The following is an 18,990-nucleotide window of genomic DNA, read 5'->3' as shown; positions in this document are numbered from 1 at the left end:
TTTTAAGAAAGAGAAAGTTAAAAAAAGTGGGGGAAATGCATCTCCTTTCTGCCAGTGACAGCTGCAGTGGCTTACTGTGGAATGGATAATTGTGCCATGAGCTTTTTCCTTGGCCTGTTTTAATTCTAAGATTGCTGACCTGCCTGGGATTTTGCGCCAATTCACTAACCTGCTCCACTCCTGACAGTGTTCATTGGTGCAATGGTGTTCCACATGTTGTCTTCAGGATGATAGCACTCTGCTGAATTGAGGCGATTTGTTCCATCAAAACCACCGACTGCATACAGGAGGCGATTTACAATTGCAACACCAACACCAATTCTGCTGGTTGACATCGAAGCCACAAACTCCCACTGGTCCTTCTCTGGATCATATCTGTAAACGCAGATGCACTGTTCTAAATATGCCGTAAAAATGGATATATTGCCCTTTGTTTCCTGTGAGCTATGTGCTGTTTTACAGTAACAGGTGTCACTGGAGGACAGAAGTAATTATGAATAATGTCTGAATGTAGAAGGACAGGTTGCAATTCTTGATGCCAGAAAGCAGTTTGGGAGAAAGTTTGCTAGCCATAGTTATCGAGCAGGGTCAGAAGGAGGACGATAACTTCTCTATCATAACATGACCTTGTGGAATTTATGATCCAGCACAACAACTTTTCATCTGCAGGAATGAATCAGATAACACAGGAAGAATGGATAGTATGTAAAAACTTTGTACATTCAAAAACAAAATTTCTGAACATTGGAGTACATTGTTCATTCAGCAGAACTGAATGATGGTTAGCGATTGTATTGTAAATTTTACACATGATGCAGGTCCGTTTACAGAACTTAGCCCAAGAACTATTAGAACAAAATTTGCATTAGTATTTTGCTGTTAAAGGTCAGCAAAGTAAATGCAAGCAAATTCATGCCTTTTTGAAGGACGTATTGCACCATGTGATGACATATAGGGATAAAGAAGTTTCCACTTGGATGCAAGTGAGCAAGGATGGGAGACACTGCAATTAAATTCAGGGTCCTAATTGGGGAGAAAAAGCAGAACAGCGGCATATTTATTTTGAAATGCTGAAACATGGGGCGACAAACCTTTCTACAGAATTGTGATGCATACAGCCTTCGGATCCACCGACAGCATAGATCATTCCATCTATCACTCCTCCTCCAACTCTGTTCCTGGGAACGTTCATTGGTGTGCAGGGGGACCACTGATTGTTCATAGGATTGTAACAGTCCAATGCATTTGAATCAGTGTTGCCATCTGGCGAGTTGTTTCTTCCTCCTACTGCATACAGAAGCCCGTGGACGGTGCAAGCAGCTAAGCCGCTCCTTGGCATTGGCATATCTGTCAAACGAATCCAACAGTTCTCCAAAGGATTATAGGCTTCCAGAAAGTTCAGTGACTGACGGTAATAGCCCCCTGCTGTGTACATTAACTGAGGAACATTTGGTGACCTGCAGGGACAGGCCTTGGTTGGTTTGTGCAGTGTCAGTTCCTTAAAGACTTCCACGAGATAATCTTTACATTTAGAGTCCATTCGGAGTATTTCACACTTCTGCAGTTGCGTTTTCAGGAAGTTTGGAGTCAGAGAATGGCACCTAACGGCATTCAACAATGCATGGATATATGGATGTCTGTTTTCACAGTCATATTTCACCCACTCTATACAAGCGTGGTAAACTTCAGATTCAGAGCGCACGTTCAACTCATCTCGACTGATCAGGCTGACCAGCTGGCACTGCGTGAGGTTGAAGAATTCCTCTTGCTTTGCTACCTACCAGAAGGATACAATAGAATGTTGTTTTTTTTTGAAAACAACATGTTACTACTTAATGTAATCAACTTCTTTTTCTATGCAAGATAGAATATACCTACAACGTACAGTTTGTGAACATTAAAATTCCAGTTACAGCAAAAATATTCAGGTCATATTTTAATAAAATAATTTAGAATAGAAGGATAGAATTCCTACATTGCAGATGGAGGCCATTTGGCTCATTGAGTCTACACAGACCACAATCCACATAGCTTCGCATGTTTACCCTGATAGTGTCAGGGGGATTAAGGGGCAATTTAACATGGCCAATCAACCTAACCCGCACATCTTTGGACTGTGGGACGAAACTGGAGCATCCGGAGGAAACCCATGCAGACACAGGGGGAATGTGCAAACTCCACACAGACAGTGACCAGAGGCCAGAATTAAACCCAGGTCCCTGGTGCTGTGAGGCAGCAGTGCTAACCACTGTGCCATCCTAGTCCCAACTTTTAGCACAAAACACACACCCCTACCAACCACCCAGTCTTGTTGACATAGCTTAACAAAAACCTCTTGAAGCGATTCTATGAAATTTAATTGAAAAAGGGCTTGACAGGGCAGATGCTGAGAAAATGTGCTAGATTATCCAGCCAGGGGGAAAACATGGAGTCAGAGTTTTATAATAAGGGTCAGTCATTTAGAATTGTGATGAGGAGAAATCTTTCCACTCAAAGGCTTACAAATCTTTGTATTTCTCTACCCTCAAGAGCGGTGGATGCTCAGTTATTGAGCACATTCAAGACAGGTCAATAAATTGTTAGATATGGGGTTTAGGTCGAAGATCAGCCATGATCTTGTGAAATGGGCCAATGGCCTACCAAAGCTATTTCTTATGTTAGTGCATTTCAAATATTACTAGATTCTAGCCAAATCTTTCCCCTTTCGCAGAAAGTACAAGATGTGTCACCTAATGTGGAGAAGCAAATCTTTGCCAAAGAGATTACTTTCTGTTCACTCACACCCTCCCAAACTCAAACTTTCTAACCACTCTTAAAGAAGAGGGCAGTGACTGATTTGGCTACTTTCATGGCTCTGTGATACTGCTTTGAAACCAGTTATCAAGTAGTGCATAGTTATGTCCCTTGGCGAAATTACTGTCCCACTAGAACTTTGCACAATAGCACAGCTCTAAGAACTCAGCTTTTACAGATCACTGGTTGAAGGGGCGGCACAGTGATGCAGTGGTTAGCACTGTTGCCTCAGTGCCAGGGACCCGGGTTTGATTCCCAGCTTGGGTCACTGACTGTGTGGAGTTTACACGTTCCCTCTCTATCTACAGGGGTTTCCTCCAGGTGCTCCGGTTTTCTCCCACCATCCAAAGATGTGCAGGTTAGGTGTACTGGCCATGCTAAATTGCCCCTTAGTGTCAGGGGGACTCGCTAGGGTAAATGCATGGTGTTGTAGGGATAGGGTCTGGGTGGGATTGTGGTCAGTGCAGACTCGATGGGCCAAATGGCCTCCTTCTGCGCTGTAGGATTCTATGATTCCATGAATGTGTCAATGCTCCAAAATACCAATCAAGCCAAAGAAGCATTACAATATAATGCATAAATTTAAAAATAATGGGGAGGAGAGGCTCAATGAGTTAGTTAGGCATGATCTTGCAACTCAAGCTTGGATTTGAACCCAACTTTGGCCTAACAGGATAAGACACCTGTGTGAAATGAGTACAATGAATTGGAATTCAAAATAATTATGAGCATCTCACAAACTGCAGTAATTTCACATTATTTTAGAAGGACAAATACCAACTTTGGGACGATGTAGATTGTTGTAAACACCCCCCCCCCCCTCCCTCCCCCCCCTCTAATTATAGAGGGGGAGTTTTCGTTACTACCAAAAATGCTGTACCTGACTCGTCAGGGCAACATGGGAAAGTATTAGGAACAATACTTTTATCCAAAGAACATTTCATCTTGGTGAATTCTGAATATGTAGATAGATTTTATCATGAAACTCCTCGCATGGAATAAGTTTAGAAATTCCCACGAAAATCAGTGCCTTCTAATCTTAGTTCTTATCTCTCCCTTTTGTTGATCTTCTCTCCTCTCTCACATTAAGATTTATTGGTAACACTAATTTTAATAGCTCCTTAGCATTAGTGAAAATTTCAAACATTTTGTTTGGTAACTAGGTCTATTTTGTCCCATTTCTTTTAGTCTTTACGACAGAGTTAGATTTTCTAAAAAGATGTTTGAAGCCCAGAATCATCAGCAGCCAGTATTCAGTGGGTGGGGAGCACAGCCTTATCTCAACGTTTACAGCAGAAGTGGGAATGCAGTGAAGAAGATACAACAATGATACCCGTGAATAGAGGGGGATACATATACGGAGGGGAAAATATTTTTTTTTAAAAACTTTAAAAAGGAGTAAGCTTCACCCAGAAGGACAAAATAATTCTCAAGCAGAACATAGGGATTTTTAAAAAATGGGCATTTAAAATATTTGTGAATGAAATATGGGTTGTTATAAAATAACTTTTAAGAAGTATATAATTAGCTGGCTGAAAAAAAACAAGACCATTCAGGAATCTGAAGAAAACATCTAAGTGATTGGTTTGTTTTCCATGTGTTACAGATTCTGATTTATAGCAATTCCTAGTGGTGCAAATTTTCGGAAATCAGCATGGCTAACTTGAGTGTGATTAAGTAAGCCAATCAGAAACGTGTGGGGAATGATTTCTCATGTGATGGACATTTAATTTTCTATGCCAGATATTTATGATACATGTACACCCAAGATATATTTGTCTTGCCTGTATGTTTGTAATATACTGTACTAAACCACCAAAGTTGCTGAGTGGTCAATGGTCACTTGACATTATGATTCAGTTGTCAGAAGAATGCAAAACACATGTTTTAAAGTGCCTGCTTTTGTTCAAATTAAGCAGTTTTTCTTTTTAAAAAATTCTCTTTCTCTGACACGATCAAGTTCCAACCCACTTAGCTTCCCCCTGACCCAAGTCTCTCTTCCAATGCTCTGGTGAAGAATGGGGTCCCAATCCACTCTCCGACTCGGTGTCTGACCCAAACCTCAGACTAATTTATTTACCATTCCCTAGACCAATGTCATGTCTCTGGTGACTACTGCTGGCCCATATACCAATAATCCAAGAGCCAAACCACAGGGAAGAATACTAGTCAATATTGTCAGAAGTTAGACTTGTTTAAAACACAGGTAATTGGAGTCTGAAACACCCACAATGACTATCACATTGGCACAATAAAAGATCATAGAAACCTGGAACTGTATCTCTCAAAAGGCTGTGAATGCTGAGTCAATTGAAATTTAAGACCGAGTGTGATAGGTTAAGGAAAGGGTCACAAGGGAAATGGAAAATGCTGAGTAAATAAAGTAAAGATACAAGTCAACCATGATCTATTTGAATGGCAGAACAGACTCAAGAAATTTAATAGACTATTCCTGTTCCCATGTTCTAAACAGCAACACAGAAGTTTCAATAACCCATCCAAATTGAGAAGAAGCCATTATTTGTACCTACCTCACTGAAGTGCAGGTATATATACTCTCTGGACTTTTCACTCAACTCTTGGCAGCCAATTTCCTCAGCAAATGAGGCGATACCAATAGCATTACTGGGATCCAATTGCTCCACTAGAAATTTGCAGCATGCTTTAACGACACTATCTATCTGGTACATCACTGCTCCATTCATGACATGCAGCACACACTTTTCTCCCACTGTAATACTAGCAGTATATGCAAACTCGATCAAACGTTGCATTACTTTAGGGTGAACACCCACAATAGGTATAACCTCCATTCCACATTCTTTCAAACCATTGGTAAACATGGCCTTGAAAACAGGGCTGCAGGATGCAAGCACAATTTTGTGTGCAACAAACTCCTCCTCCAGGGCATTGTGCCTCACCCGGAGTGTCACGTCACAGAGTTGCTTGTTTAAGCGGATCTCATTCATTATCTTAAAAGCTTCCACTGTGTGGTTTTCCAGTGTGTAACTGAAGTAACGGCTAGCATTCTGTGATGGCATCACTTCCGCCGGGCACCCAGTTGTCATCGACATTTCTCCACAGTCACTGTACACAGGTCATTGCTTCTCAGGAAAGGAAGCAGAAATCAGCTGCACTGAAATGGGCACATTTCACATCCGTTCAGGTTGGGTCCATTCTCAACTCCGTTTGAGAATAAGTCACTTTCTTGGGCATCTTGGGGAAGAGAAAATATAACAATTAATTTTTTTTAATGAGCAAGAGAAGGCTTTAGGTTCTTTTAACTAGATTAATTCACCCAACCATCCTAGCACACTCCTTAATCTCTTCTTAGCCTTGAATCATATACTTTCACCTCAATGATCTTCCCTGGTAATTCACAGCTAGGTTACCTACCTACTACTTACTTCTAATTTAATTTTTAACTTTCCCCTTTGGTGTTTAAATCCTTTGCAATAATTTAATTTGCCCAAATTCTTCCTCACCCAAAAATCGTATTCTATCTCCCATTTGTTTCATTAATAATACCTTTCCTAGAATTAGATCACAAAAATTCAAGGTGAAATCTGACCAATGCTTTAAGCTGTAAGAATTCAAATTGGTCTTTCGTTTTGTTCTACACAAGACACAATTAGCAGCTTACTAATGTCTCGGGGTAATGGCACAGAGGAAACTGACCATTGGTAATCCAGAAGGTCAGTAAGAAGTCTCACAGCACCAGGTTAAAGTCCAACAGGTCATGGCATTCCAGAAGGTTCCAAGGTTGATTTCCAATCTGTGCTGCTTTGGTCGGTACAATATTCCTGGTCACCCTTGCCCAATATCAACCTTGAAGATGTTAGAATCCTTTGTTTCTTTCACATGGGCGGCACGGTGGCGCAGTGGTTAGCACTGCTACCTCAACACCAGGGACCTGGGTTTGATTTCCAGCTTGGGTCACTGTTCTGTGTGCCGTCTGCATATTCTCCCCGTGTCTGCGTGGGTTTTCTCTGGGTGCTCTGGTTTCCTCCCACAGTCCGAGAGATGTGCTGGTGAGACGCATTGGCTACGCTAAATTCTCCCTCAGTGTACCCGAACAGGCGCCGGAGTGTGGCAACTAGGGGACTTTCATATTAACTTCATTGCAGTGTTAATGTAAGCCTACTTGTGACACTAATAAATAAACAAACTGGATCGTCAAGAGCTTCTACAATCTGGCAGATGAGTGAGATGAGGTTCAATGTGAATCACTAAACTGTTTTTTTAATAAACACAATCATTGTATGGAATCTCTGTCGATCGCACCGTTCTCCAAATAATTAAATAAACCAGATCCCCTATCCTTTTTCTCAGCTGACCCTTTTTTGTATAGGCAGTTTCTGGCTGGAAAATTTACCTCCTGTAATTTAGATTCCAATGCTAGGCCCACATCTTTAAACCAGTCTCTGGTTTAAAATATGATTGACTACAAAGAATCTCTTCTCTAGCTCAGGGTGCTCAGAGGGCAATGAAAGAGGGCACAGAGAGCCATGGCTCCTTCCTTATTTAGGTTACCAGGCCTATTGGTGAATGCTTAACAACTATCCTTACTTCCAAAGCTACATTCTTAGCAGGTTCACATGAATAAAAATGATTCAATATAATAGGCATGGTTGAGAGTTCAAACCCTACTTCAAAGACGCGAGTACAGAACATATGCTGTCATTTCAGTGGAATACTCTACTGTTTTGCCATCTTTTAGGCAAGTTGTTAAAAAGCCTCATCTGCTTCTTTGGGTGGATAGAAAATAACTTGAGACTATTGAGGAGCAGAGTAGTTTTTGCAGTGACCTTTCAACATTTATTCCTCAATCAACATCACTAAAAGTAAATTATTAAACCACTCATCTCAATGCTATATGACTATATGGGTGGCACAGTGGCCCAGTGGTTAGCAGTGCTGCCTCAGAGCACCAGAGACCAAGGTTCAATTCCGGCCTCTAGTGACAAATTCTCCCCACATCTGCGTGGGTTTCCTCCTGATGGGCTCCAAGATGAGCAACAAGCAACAAGCCAATGCACAATCTGCAGCCTTGCCACATGTAGCAGATGAGTTGTTTGAGACTTGTGCGCTCTGACACCTTGACTGTACTTCTGCATGTTCCCAATGTATTCAGTCATCGGTCACAAGCCTGGGTGCATGGGTCAGTGGATATGTTTAGTCTCTCCGATACTTTGAGGACATCAGAAACATTTTAGGGAAGTCTCTGGTCATGTTAGGAGTAGAACAATTATTTCAGTTTGGTCTCAGGCATACAAAAGACATTCCTGTTTAGCAGGGCTGGTTTTGAGTGATTAGTGCCTCGACACTGGGCAAGTTAGCTTGGGAGTGGATGTTGCTGTTGGAATACTTTCTTGCCACAGGATTTGGGAAGATCTTTTGAAGACACTGCTGGTTGTACTTGTCCAGTGCTTTTGAGAAATCTGCAGTAGTCACTCAAGTCTCTGTAGAATATTGGAATGCAGGGTAAACCATGACTTAGTCTCGGGTTTAAGATCCTGGTACTCAAATACTTTTTTCCTTAGCTGCTAAAAGTCGAACTGATATTTTGGTGGCGATACTGAATTTTGTCATTGGTGTCTGCTTTCATTGAGGAAGCTCCCAAGATATTAAAAAATGGTCCACATTTTCCAGGATATAATCATTAATCTTAAATTCAACAGTGGGAGGTGTTTTGCTGTAGCAGATGGCTGAAAGAGGACCCTAGTTTTGCAGGTGTTTAGTGAAGGGCTAATTTTCCCCTTCTGCGGCAGAGAAAGAATCATGGATTACCTAGAGCTCAGTTTCTGAATGAACATGCATGCAAGCACACGCACACTGAAGAAATAGAATGGAGGTAACCCCACATCTGAGGTACTGCATTGACCCATTGTCAACATTTGAGTTTAGTTCAGTCGGAGATGGAATAAAATATTGCATAATGTCCCCCAGCAGTTGTAGTTTGCAATAGGTATGGTTGCCTCACCATTACATCAAAGCTCCTTCTCCACCACGTGCTGCCACCTACGGTTTTCTTTCTAAATCAGGGTTTTAAACATAACCCTAAAAACACAACTCATTATCCTCTGAGACTCTTAAAAAAATGACAGGATGTTGCACATAGCCTTTGCAGCCTGTTCTTCTCTGTCATATGGTGGACCTTGTGCATACAGAATACAATGTCCAAATGAAGAACACAAAAATGGAAAGGATTCGATACAGCAACTGCCATCTATTAGCTCAGTTTTAAAAAACAGTGCTGTTGGAGGGCAAGACAGAAGAAAATTTGTGAATTGTACATCTTTTTCAGAGAAGATGTTGCACCCTGGGTTTAAAGCCATAGGAATGTTACACCACAGAAAGAGGCCATTCAGCCCATTGTGTCTGCACCAGTTGAAAAAAAAAACCTGGCTGCCCATTCTAATCCCAACTTCCACCACCCAGTCTGTGGCCTTGTACTTTCTAAATGAGTTGAGGGTTTCTGCCTCAACCACCATTCTGGGCAGCAAAGTCCAGACACCCAACACCATCTGGGTGAACAAGATTTAGCCCGTATTTCCTCTACTAATCACCTTAAATCAGTGCCCCCTGGGTGATTGAGTTTGATTGCAGGGGGAAAACATGTCTTCCTTGTCTACTTTATCAGGGGCCTTCATAATTTTGTAGACTTGAATCAAGTCACTCCTGGGGACCTCTGCTACTTGCCAAGGAATGATTCCATTAAGTAAGATCAGTCTCCTTAAAAGTTTATAAGTGAATAAATATTGCAAAGAATGGACTGGTTCATGGGCAGAGGCCTCTAATGGTACAGTATTTCACTTAGAGGCAAGCAACAGTAGCTTGCTCCCTTTCCATAACCAAATTAGGAAAGTGCACATTGAAACTTTTGTAGAAAATTGAAATCCCCCTTAAACTCCCTCAACAATCTCAGTTTGGACTGCTAACCACCAGTGGTGGGGCTAATACAATTACCTTCAATGTTCCCAATTTGGAAAAAAGAGGGAGTTGGGGTGCCTATGATCTATATCGTCTTTCCTACAAGTGGATATTATGTATATAGAAGTTCACATTAGGGTACAGCATTCTCAACTGTTAAATACCTTACCAACATTCAGTGTTCAGAAATCAATGATCTGCTGAAGGGGTTGAAGGTTTATTGACAGCTGAAGGATGAAGTCACAGCATGAGTCAGCAGTTTCAGTAAAAGGAGAGAGATAATGAGAGAAGAAATATTTTCTCTGAATAAATGGTGCAACATGGCACTGAGTCACATAGACCAGGAAAACACCGAGTTTATGCTGATTGTTGGCAATTGTTGGCCAAGTTTGATCCTGTCCTCAAATTTTCATTAGTAAACATGAGCAGGAACTTGATCGGATATATTCCCTTGTTTAATCCAATATGTTGAAGCCAAATACAGCACTGACTGCTTCAACACAAGAGTTGGACCTTGTCCATGTCACTTAGTAACACAACATGTGTTGTATTTATCAATGAATCACTGGGACCATCAAAACAATTTTTAAAATTTGAATGTACTCACTTTAGCAAGTGCTTTTGCACAACACTGGCATTGGAATGCTAGGGCTACTACAATACTGAAAACTTATAGCAATCAAACTTAGATATTAGTGAACATTTCTATTATATACAATGACTCATTTCAGGCAAAAAAAATTGATCTTTGATACCTACATCAAACTCAGAATAATAGGATTCCGATCCCCATTCTGTTCACAGAATGACGTTTGATATGGTATTCTCTCAAAAGATAACTGACGTAGGAAATGAAAAGCAACACATTGGCAAAGGAGAAAGTGGTTCAGATAAGAGAGGGAAGGAGACATGAGTATGGGAGACTTGGGTGAGAAAATGCAGAATAGCCTTTAAGTCGATAGTGAGAGAGGAAAAATAAAGCTGCAGGGAATCATAATTATTTTTAGGCTGCTGAAAAATAAGCATATACAATCAGTCCAGGAAGGGATGGGTATGTGGGGGCATAATTGAATTCACAGGAAAACTAATTACACTTATCTGAGAAGTAATAATCTATATCAAAGAGCCTTTTCCCAGTATTAACATCTCTCATCTTAATGCGTACAAAGAAACAAGTCATTTTTTTCCACCTGCTGATAGATGTTTTTTCCTCTCATTTACTGATGTTTGTCCTGAAATTATATTGCCTGAGGAATGCAACCTGTTTATCAGTGTTTACACCTGCTACCAAGTTATTATTCCCCACTTAAACAATGGTCCTATGTGACTGCACATCAGAGTTCTCCTGTTCGAACAGCAGCATGTACATGTGTGACAGCAACACACAAGGCTCCCTTGTCTCAAGGGTAAATTGGACACGTACAAATGTCAAGTCTCCCCTGCTCTGGGAATTGCATGCATACATGACAAATACACACCAGCATGGCTTCAACTCCAGGAACAGATTCAAAATATTTACACATTGCCAGTTTAATTACTTGTATTAGTTTACAGCAGTTCTTCTCATGCCCTCAGACATACAAGAAACGTAATTGCAAGCACGTCGTGTTCTTCAATGCGGCACTGTCAGGGGAAAGATAATGGCTAATGAGGAAGCTGAGATTTTCAATACGAACTGATAGGTACTATCGGCACTCAGCACAGAAATTACAAGGGTGCCCAAATTTCTGGAACTGGATCAATGTGCCACAACAACAGTTCATTTAAAATAAATTTATCCAATAATTGTAATTGAATCATGTAAAATAACCCTTTGGTTTTCAACCCTTCAGTCATGGGAAACACTTTCTATTTACTGTCAAAACTCGTGATTATAGACACCTCAATCAAATCTCTGTTCAGCTTTCTCCACTCTCAAGATGAACAACATCCTGCTTCCAATCTATCCATCACCCGTCCGGAACCACTAATAAATCTTTTCTGAACCCTCTCCAAATCATTCATATCTTTCCTAAACTGTGGTGCCAGAATTGGACACAATGTTCCAGTTGCAGCAAACCAACATTTTATTCAGGTGTAGCATACTTTCTTTGCATTTGTACTCATATCTATGAGCTCAAAATCCTAATGTTTAATTAAAGGTTTTGTCAAGCTGTCCTGCCGCCTGCAACTAATTTGTGCACGAACACCCTGGGTCTCTCTTCCACCACTTTTAAAATTATACTAGTTAGAATATATTGTCTCCATTCTTCTGAGCAAAATGTATCACACTTTTCTGCTTTGAATTTCAGCTCCCACACATCCACCCATGCCACAAGCCTGCTTATGTCCTCTTGAAATCTATTACCATAGTCTTCATTCTTTACTACATTTCCAAGTTTAGTCTCATCTGCAAATATTGAAGTTGGGCCTTAATGTCCCAAAGTCAAAGCACATGTCAAAAAAAACAGCAGTAATCATTTTACTGCGCCTAGTACCAACTCATTTGCCTTCCTCCAGTCTGAAAAACAGCTAGCCTCTCAACTGTTTTCTACCCCTTAGCCAATTTTGTATATGTGCCAATATTGTCCCTTTCACTCCAGGGGCTTCAAATCTGCTAACAAGTCTATTCTGTGATATTTACCAAACACTTTCAAAGTCCACATATACACAACATCAACTACACTGCCCCATATCTACTCTATCTACCTCAAGTAACTTAATTAAGGTGAATAGATCAACACCTACAGCTTCCATGGCCTCAGTGTTTGGAAAAATTAGACACTTCTATGTATATTTTTAAGTCCCAATGACAACACAGAACTTTTATCATAAAAGTTCTGCAAATCACTCTTTAGTATGTTTTCCAGGTCAACCTTGAGCTACATTTTCTTAATAGAACTACCATAAGTGGTTTGAAAAAAAAAACTGGCGCATATTTATATAAAAAATGAACATGTACATATATGTTGCAGAAATGACCAGCATAAGGTTGTCAGTTAAGAAAGTGAGACAAGGAGAGAGGAAACATTTAATAATCAAGTACACGTTTTTCACTTTGGTTCAGCTCAGTACACAACTACAAATATATATGAAAAAAATAAAAATAATGTTTCACTATTATTCTTAACGTACCAGTGAAATGTTAGATAAGTAACTTGTTCTCCATTTAATGGGTGCAGAAGAGGAACAATTACAAAGCTGATTATCTACATCACTGACTTTGAGCAATTCCATGGTGATTTCAGTGAACTACAGCAATAGTTAATTGTTTGAATCAGCTATGGATTACTAAATTTATTGCAAATAAATTAAGAGCATACCTGACCTTTTTGTGTATCGATAACAATACAGCTTTAACTTGAAAGGATTCCAATGCAACAGATTTTTTCCAGAAACACTCTTCCTACCACCTGTTTACTCTTATTTGCACCAATTAAGCAGGAGGGAAGTCATCCCCACCAAATTCTTTGCCAAGGTTACTCCAAATTATTCCTGGGTGGATGTGTGTGAGCCAAGCTAATGAATGTTATCAGACCATTCAATCATGATGATGCCACGGGTCACTCGCTTCATGTCTCCATACGTGCATTTTCAAGTGGGAGTCTTCAGAAATGGGCTGGAACAACTTGCTGACCTTCTGTGCCCTTCACCTATAGGCCAACCTTTGGGTCATTTTGACAGATTCAAGAGGAGAAATTGGACCAGCATTATACAGGAGGATGTATTTATCAAGTAGCCTGTTGGGCAGTTGGAAGGCAGCTTCTAACATGCATCATTGCATTATTTGACCTCAGAATAATCAGGATTGGTTTGGATTTAAAAACAGCACCAAGATCAATAACTACAAAGGAAGTCAACCAATGATTATTTGCCAAAGTGACCATTCTTCATGTGACCTTATTCAATGTCAACATGTTGATGGCAAATTGTGGTGGGGTGTTAGGGGAGCAGTTTATAAGTGCCTGAACTCACTTCCCAAGGGTGGTTCAGCACTGTCACTGTATCAAGCTCAGATGGGACCCAAACACTAGAGGCGTACATACCCAAATCAGTTTGAAATTACTCCTGAAAAGGAGTTAACTCTTTGAAATGTTCTTATACCAAAACACAATTTTTGGATATTTGAGAAACATTTCAGCAACATTCCTTTGTCACTGAATTTCACAGTGGCAGCAGTTCTCAGCCTAAAGGTTGTGACACGGCTCCAATGATTAGAATGAGGAATAAAACATGACATTCTATAACCTTCCACCAGCCTGTTGTCAGTTTTAAAAATCCTGCTTAAAAAGTTTTTTGGTAGTTCATAATGGGGAATGATTGTTTCACATTTGTTTTTAACGCTAATATCCCATGATATCAGGTGGGAGATTTCAAGTTCATTCATTCAGTTTCCAGTCCAACCAAGTCTTATTGCACTTCAGATACTCTCAAGATTCAGATCAGTTCAGTTGCCATTTCCTATTGCTTTGCTGGGTTGCAGGGCACTTGGTGGAAGTAAAGTAATGTAAAGTTTATTTATTAGTCACAAGTAACTGCAATGAAGTTACTGCGAAATTCCCCTAGCCGCCACACTACGGCGCCTGTTTGGGTCAATGCACCTAACCAGCACGTCTTTCAGTCTGTGGGAAGGAAACCGGAGCACCCGGAGGAAACTCACGCAGACATGGGGAGAACGTACAAACTCCACACAGACAGTGACCCAAGCCAGGAATCGAACCCAGTCCCTGGCGCTGTGAGGCAGCAGTGAGATGTCCAAACTGGAAGTTCTGAGGTGATTGCACAAGTTGATTAGTTGAGAGACCTAACAATTACATCAATACAAACATCGAGACAATATTTTTAATAATGTAGTTGGAATCTTTCAATCCTATTAATTCCCCTAATCGTAATCAGGGATTCAATTCATGGCCTGTGATTAATCCTTGTACCCTTTTTCCTGAAGTTACCAAATAAAATTTTAAATTAAAATTACCCCCATTTCTGTGCCATTGAATGAACTCCAGCAAATAGAAAAAAAATAAAATCTTCACTCCTCAGTAATGAGTCATTGTCGTTACTTAAGGAAAAACACAAAATCTCAGCTTTCATTATTCACTAATAGTTCTCTCCACACTTGACACTATTCACTAACAGCTCCCATCACACGTGTTGTTCTTTTCACTAGCAGCTGTCACTGCACACATTTTCTCTCTATTCACAAAACAGTTCTCATTACATATACTGCTCTCTTTTCTCTTAGACTCCAAGCTGTACATGAGATGTGGGTTCTTGATCAGCAGGTGGATTGTTTCTACTGAAGGCAGAATTGCTCTTCACCTTCTCTTTGGATACTGAATACTGGTTGGTCCATAAACAGGAGAAACTGCTTAAATCTGGAAGGTATGGGAGGGTGCAGGGGAAGAGCAGGAAAAGAACAAACTTACATTTGTCTTTCACATCCCCAGGACATCCTTAAATGCTTTGCAGAAAATTCATTACTTTTGAAGTGTAAATATGGCAGTTAATTTGTGCAGTGAAATCCCACAAAAACAAATGAGGTAAGTGACCAGTTAATCTATCTTGATGCTGTTACAAGAGATATAATTTAACCAAGACACAGAACCCCCTTATGCTTTAAATAACAGATGCAAAATGTTCAACATCCCCTGAACAAGCACTCAACATCTCATTTAAAGTCCTCTGATGACTCAGTCTGTTGTTAGGAGACATGGGTAGAAAAGGGTTAATTGGCATGTAATGAACAGCTAAAGTTGTACTCCACAATTTCACATATTTACCTTCTCTACTGAAAGGCTAAAATAAGCCTCCCAAGTAAGATAACACCTACATGATTACTGGTTGGCACTAGCTTAATTAGAACAGTTGGGTGACCTTGGAAAAGGGAGATAACAAGTGGAAAGCAAAATCTTTGAAATGTTTGAAAAATAGTAATCTTTGCCCACGCCAATCAATAGAAATGATGTAGGTTTACCAATCGGTGTATGTTGTAACTTAGAGATGCAAACAGTTCTCCCTCCTCAGCTTTTGTTCCTCTATCCCTCAAATCAGTCAACATCACCCTTCAATAAAAACCATTGACCTCGCCATCCTTGCAAACTACTGCCTTATCTTCTCCTGAGTCCTTGAATGTGTTGCCACCTCCCAAACTCGTGCCCATCTTTCCTGCAGCTCCATGTTTGAATGTCTCCAATTAGTTACTGCTCTTGCTACAGTACTAAAAAAAATCCCAAATTACATGACTGTGCCAGGAAAACTAACCCTATTGGGAATCCTTAACTTCAGGGTTACTGAAACCCTTACCCATGCAAGCATTTGACGCAGCTAACCATACCATTTCCCCAGGTAGATGGCTCACTTGGTTCCATTCTTATTTATCTCATCGTATCCAGAAAATTTCCATCAATGACTTCTCTTCCCAACCTTGCACTGATACCTCTGGTTTCCCACCCCCACAAGGAGCTATTCTTATCCCCTTCCTATCTCACATCTACATGCTGTTCCTGTGACAAAAATCAAAAAACATACCAGTTTCCACAAATATGCTGATGGTGCCCAGCTCTACCTCACCACCAACTCTCTCAATCCCTTCATTATCTCTAAATTGTCAATCTGTTCATCTGACATCCAGTATTAATGAGCAAAAATTCCTTCCAATTAAATGCTGGGATGACTGAAGTCATTACCTATGGCTTCTGCCACAAAAGTCACTTCCTGGCCACCAACTCTATTCCTCTCCCTGCTAACCTAACCAGACTGTTCACAACCACAGTGCCATATTTGAACCCTAGATGAGCTTTCAACCAAATAGTTGCTAAGAACCTCTATTTCCACCTCTGCTCTTCTGTTACTGAAACCCTTACCTATGCATACACTGCCACCAGATTTGGCTATTCTAATCCAACCCAGAGACTGTAAAGTGTATTCAAAGGTTTCCCCCCTCCCCTCTAATAGATCTTTGTTTTGGGTTCTTGCGCCATGACAACCAGATCACATGGGCATGTCTCCAAGCTGAGATGTGTATTTAAGTTTGTGTCACAAGTAGGCTTACAGTAACACTGCAATGAAGTTACTGTGAAAATAAAGGTACATTTTTAAAAATAATCATTTTGTAAAGTTCAGCAAACATAACAGCATGGCTTCAGCTGTCTAGGTGCTAAGCTCTTGAATTAATTCACTAAAAACTTATCCAACTCACTTTCCTCCTTCAAGACACTCCTCAAAAATCTATCGCTCTGGTCAATATTTTGGTCAACTGCTCTAACATCTCGTGTAGCACATTTTGTTTTACAATTACTCTGGAGAAATGCCTTGGGATATTTTATTTGTTAAAGGTAAAAAGTACAATTCTTAGTTGTGTCAAATCTCCACAACCATCCGTTATAAGTGCATGCATAAATATTATTTCATGTACTATATAATGAATGAATCTGTAAATTAACTTAAAGTTTCAAGAACCTATTCGTTCTGATAAATGGATATAATAGCTGATCATAAATAAATCGATCATCTCTTGCAGTGTTGTTCTGAAGAGCACATATCTAGAGTGACAAGTCAGAGAGGAGATTGACCAGGCCAGATAGCAATCTCAGAACATCTGTACAAGTACAAATATCAGGCGATGCCCAGCCAGGTCAGTCAAAATCTAGGTCGCTATAACTGAATATTTCAACCCATCGTGTTCTTATTTGAAACTGTGCTCATTCTAGCAGCAGATTCTACCACACATGGTTATCTGTATATAACTCGGTCCAATGGTTTATGACGACAGTTAAATCAAAGTTTTATTGCAAGGTATTTCGGGAATGTCTTAAGCAGTGACCTGTAGATGATATGATTCGATTCCGTTTAATTTTCGGTGGGAAAACGTAGGTTTTCTGCTGCGAGCAAACCCGACAGAAATTAATAGGTTAGATTTAATTTAGCAGCCCAAAGACATTCTGTCTAGTTTGAGTGTCTTCAAACATCAAAAGCAACAACACCGTAGCAAATAGTGGAATTCATGCAAGGCTGTCAAACTCCGAACTTCAGAGAAATTGGGCGAATTCCAAGCGACTCGAAAAGGGAGTCAAAATAGTAAATGACCACAAATTAAACGAAAGGAGACAAAGTTATTTTAGTCACAGGTGAAAGAGGCCTCCACACATCTCTCTTATGCTACATATATATATATATATACACACACACACATACACACGACTCATCTTCAATACAATCAGACTCATGTTTCAATTACAAGCTGTTTCCTCTAACTAGGTGTCGGTACTCCCGGTGTGGGCCCTGCTGGAGATACTTTCATGCCGTCTCGGAGCGGGGCCCTGGGGCCAGAGGCGAAAGTAAGTCCCAGACACTTGATGGGGAGGAAGAGGAGGAGCAACAGCAGCAAACCCCGTGTAGCATAACTGCGGCTTTACCCGAAGCAAAGGCCGGGGCTGACAATGCAGGAGGCCGGGGGGGGGGGAGATGCGGCTTGTGGCCTGGACTCATCCATCTCCCCCCTTACTCCCGGCGGCCATCGCTGAGCCCAGCAAGAAGCTGCAACATTGTAACGCAGCAGCGAGTGCAGAGACACCGAGTGATGGCAACATTGTCTCGCCAACATTCTAACCCTGGGTAACAACCTTCCCGCCGCCGCTACAATGTGGCACCCGCTGCTCCGAGAGGCCGCAGCGGACTTTGCTGCGATTCCCACCCTCCAGTCCTCATTCACTGCCCCAATCACACAGGATGCAAGTCAAGCTCCCCACCCCCCTTACCCGCTCTCCCTCGGCTCCCCAGCTCGCTCCTCACCAGGCCATGGCCTCCCTCCCAGGCTGATGAGACTCGATGACAGATTCCCCGGTCCCACCTCAAGCCAGCCTGGAGCCGCGTATTGAGTGACAGCCGCGGCAGCCATTCAGGGGCGGGGGTGCTGGACATTGATGCTGAGTGACAGCGCCCTGTGGCCAATCGGAAAGGACAAGCCGGCCCCGGGCTGCCCGCCAGTTATGGTAGATTGACCAGTGGGAAGCGAGCGAGGGCGGGCCTTGGCAGCCAGAGCTGTCACTCATCCGTCGCACTCATGATGACTCGGCATCAATTGCAAGATTGTTTTGTCAGAGTAAAAGCTCCTTTGGGATCCGGCGCCTGGTGGAGTTGTTGAGAGACCTTTACTTCATTAACTGCCGTGCGCTTAACCCAGGTTATTGCAACTTGAACAGGGGGTGACACGTCAGCAAGTTGCTGTTTAGGTCGGCTGAGTCAGGCAATGAGTTGCAAAGTACAGGAGTTCTGTGACAGGCATTT

The 18,990-nt window shown here is 41.2% G+C and overlaps 1 protein-coding gene across 2 annotated transcripts in view; it reads right to left on the bottom strand.

Moving 5' to 3' along the window:
• The window catches only part of keap1b (kelch-like ECH-associated protein 1b), a 32,403-nt gene extending 13,799 nt beyond the window's left edge, over window positions 1-18,604 (bottom strand). The window contains exons 1-4 of one of the 2 annotated variants that reach the window (XM_078218249.1): window positions 18,496-18,604; window positions 5,325-6,009; window positions 1,092-1,777; window positions 170-375 (exon numbers count right to left, since the gene is read on the bottom strand). In XM_078218249.1, coding sequence (XP_078074375.1) covers window positions 170-375; window positions 1,092-1,777; window positions 5,325-5,867 — 1,435 coding nt within the window. In that variant the 5' untranslated portion in view covers window positions 5,868-6,009; window positions 18,496-18,604. Of the gene's footprint in view, window positions 1-169; window positions 376-1,091; window positions 1,778-5,324; window positions 6,010-18,461 lie in introns of both variants that reach the window. The other variant, XM_078218248.1, reaches the window with a different exon arrangement.
• Window positions 18,605-18,990: the final 386 nt, after the last annotated feature.

Source organism: Mustelus asterias, chromosome 8 (assembly GCF_964213995.1).
Source record: "Mustelus asterias chromosome 8, sMusAst1.hap1.1, whole genome shotgun sequence".
Classification (NCBI taxonomy): domain Eukaryota; kingdom Metazoa; phylum Chordata; class Chondrichthyes; order Carcharhiniformes; family Triakidae; genus Mustelus; species Mustelus asterias.
The sequence above is the reverse complement of the archived record's forward strand: the minus strand, read 5'-3'. Positions and strand labels throughout refer to the sequence as shown.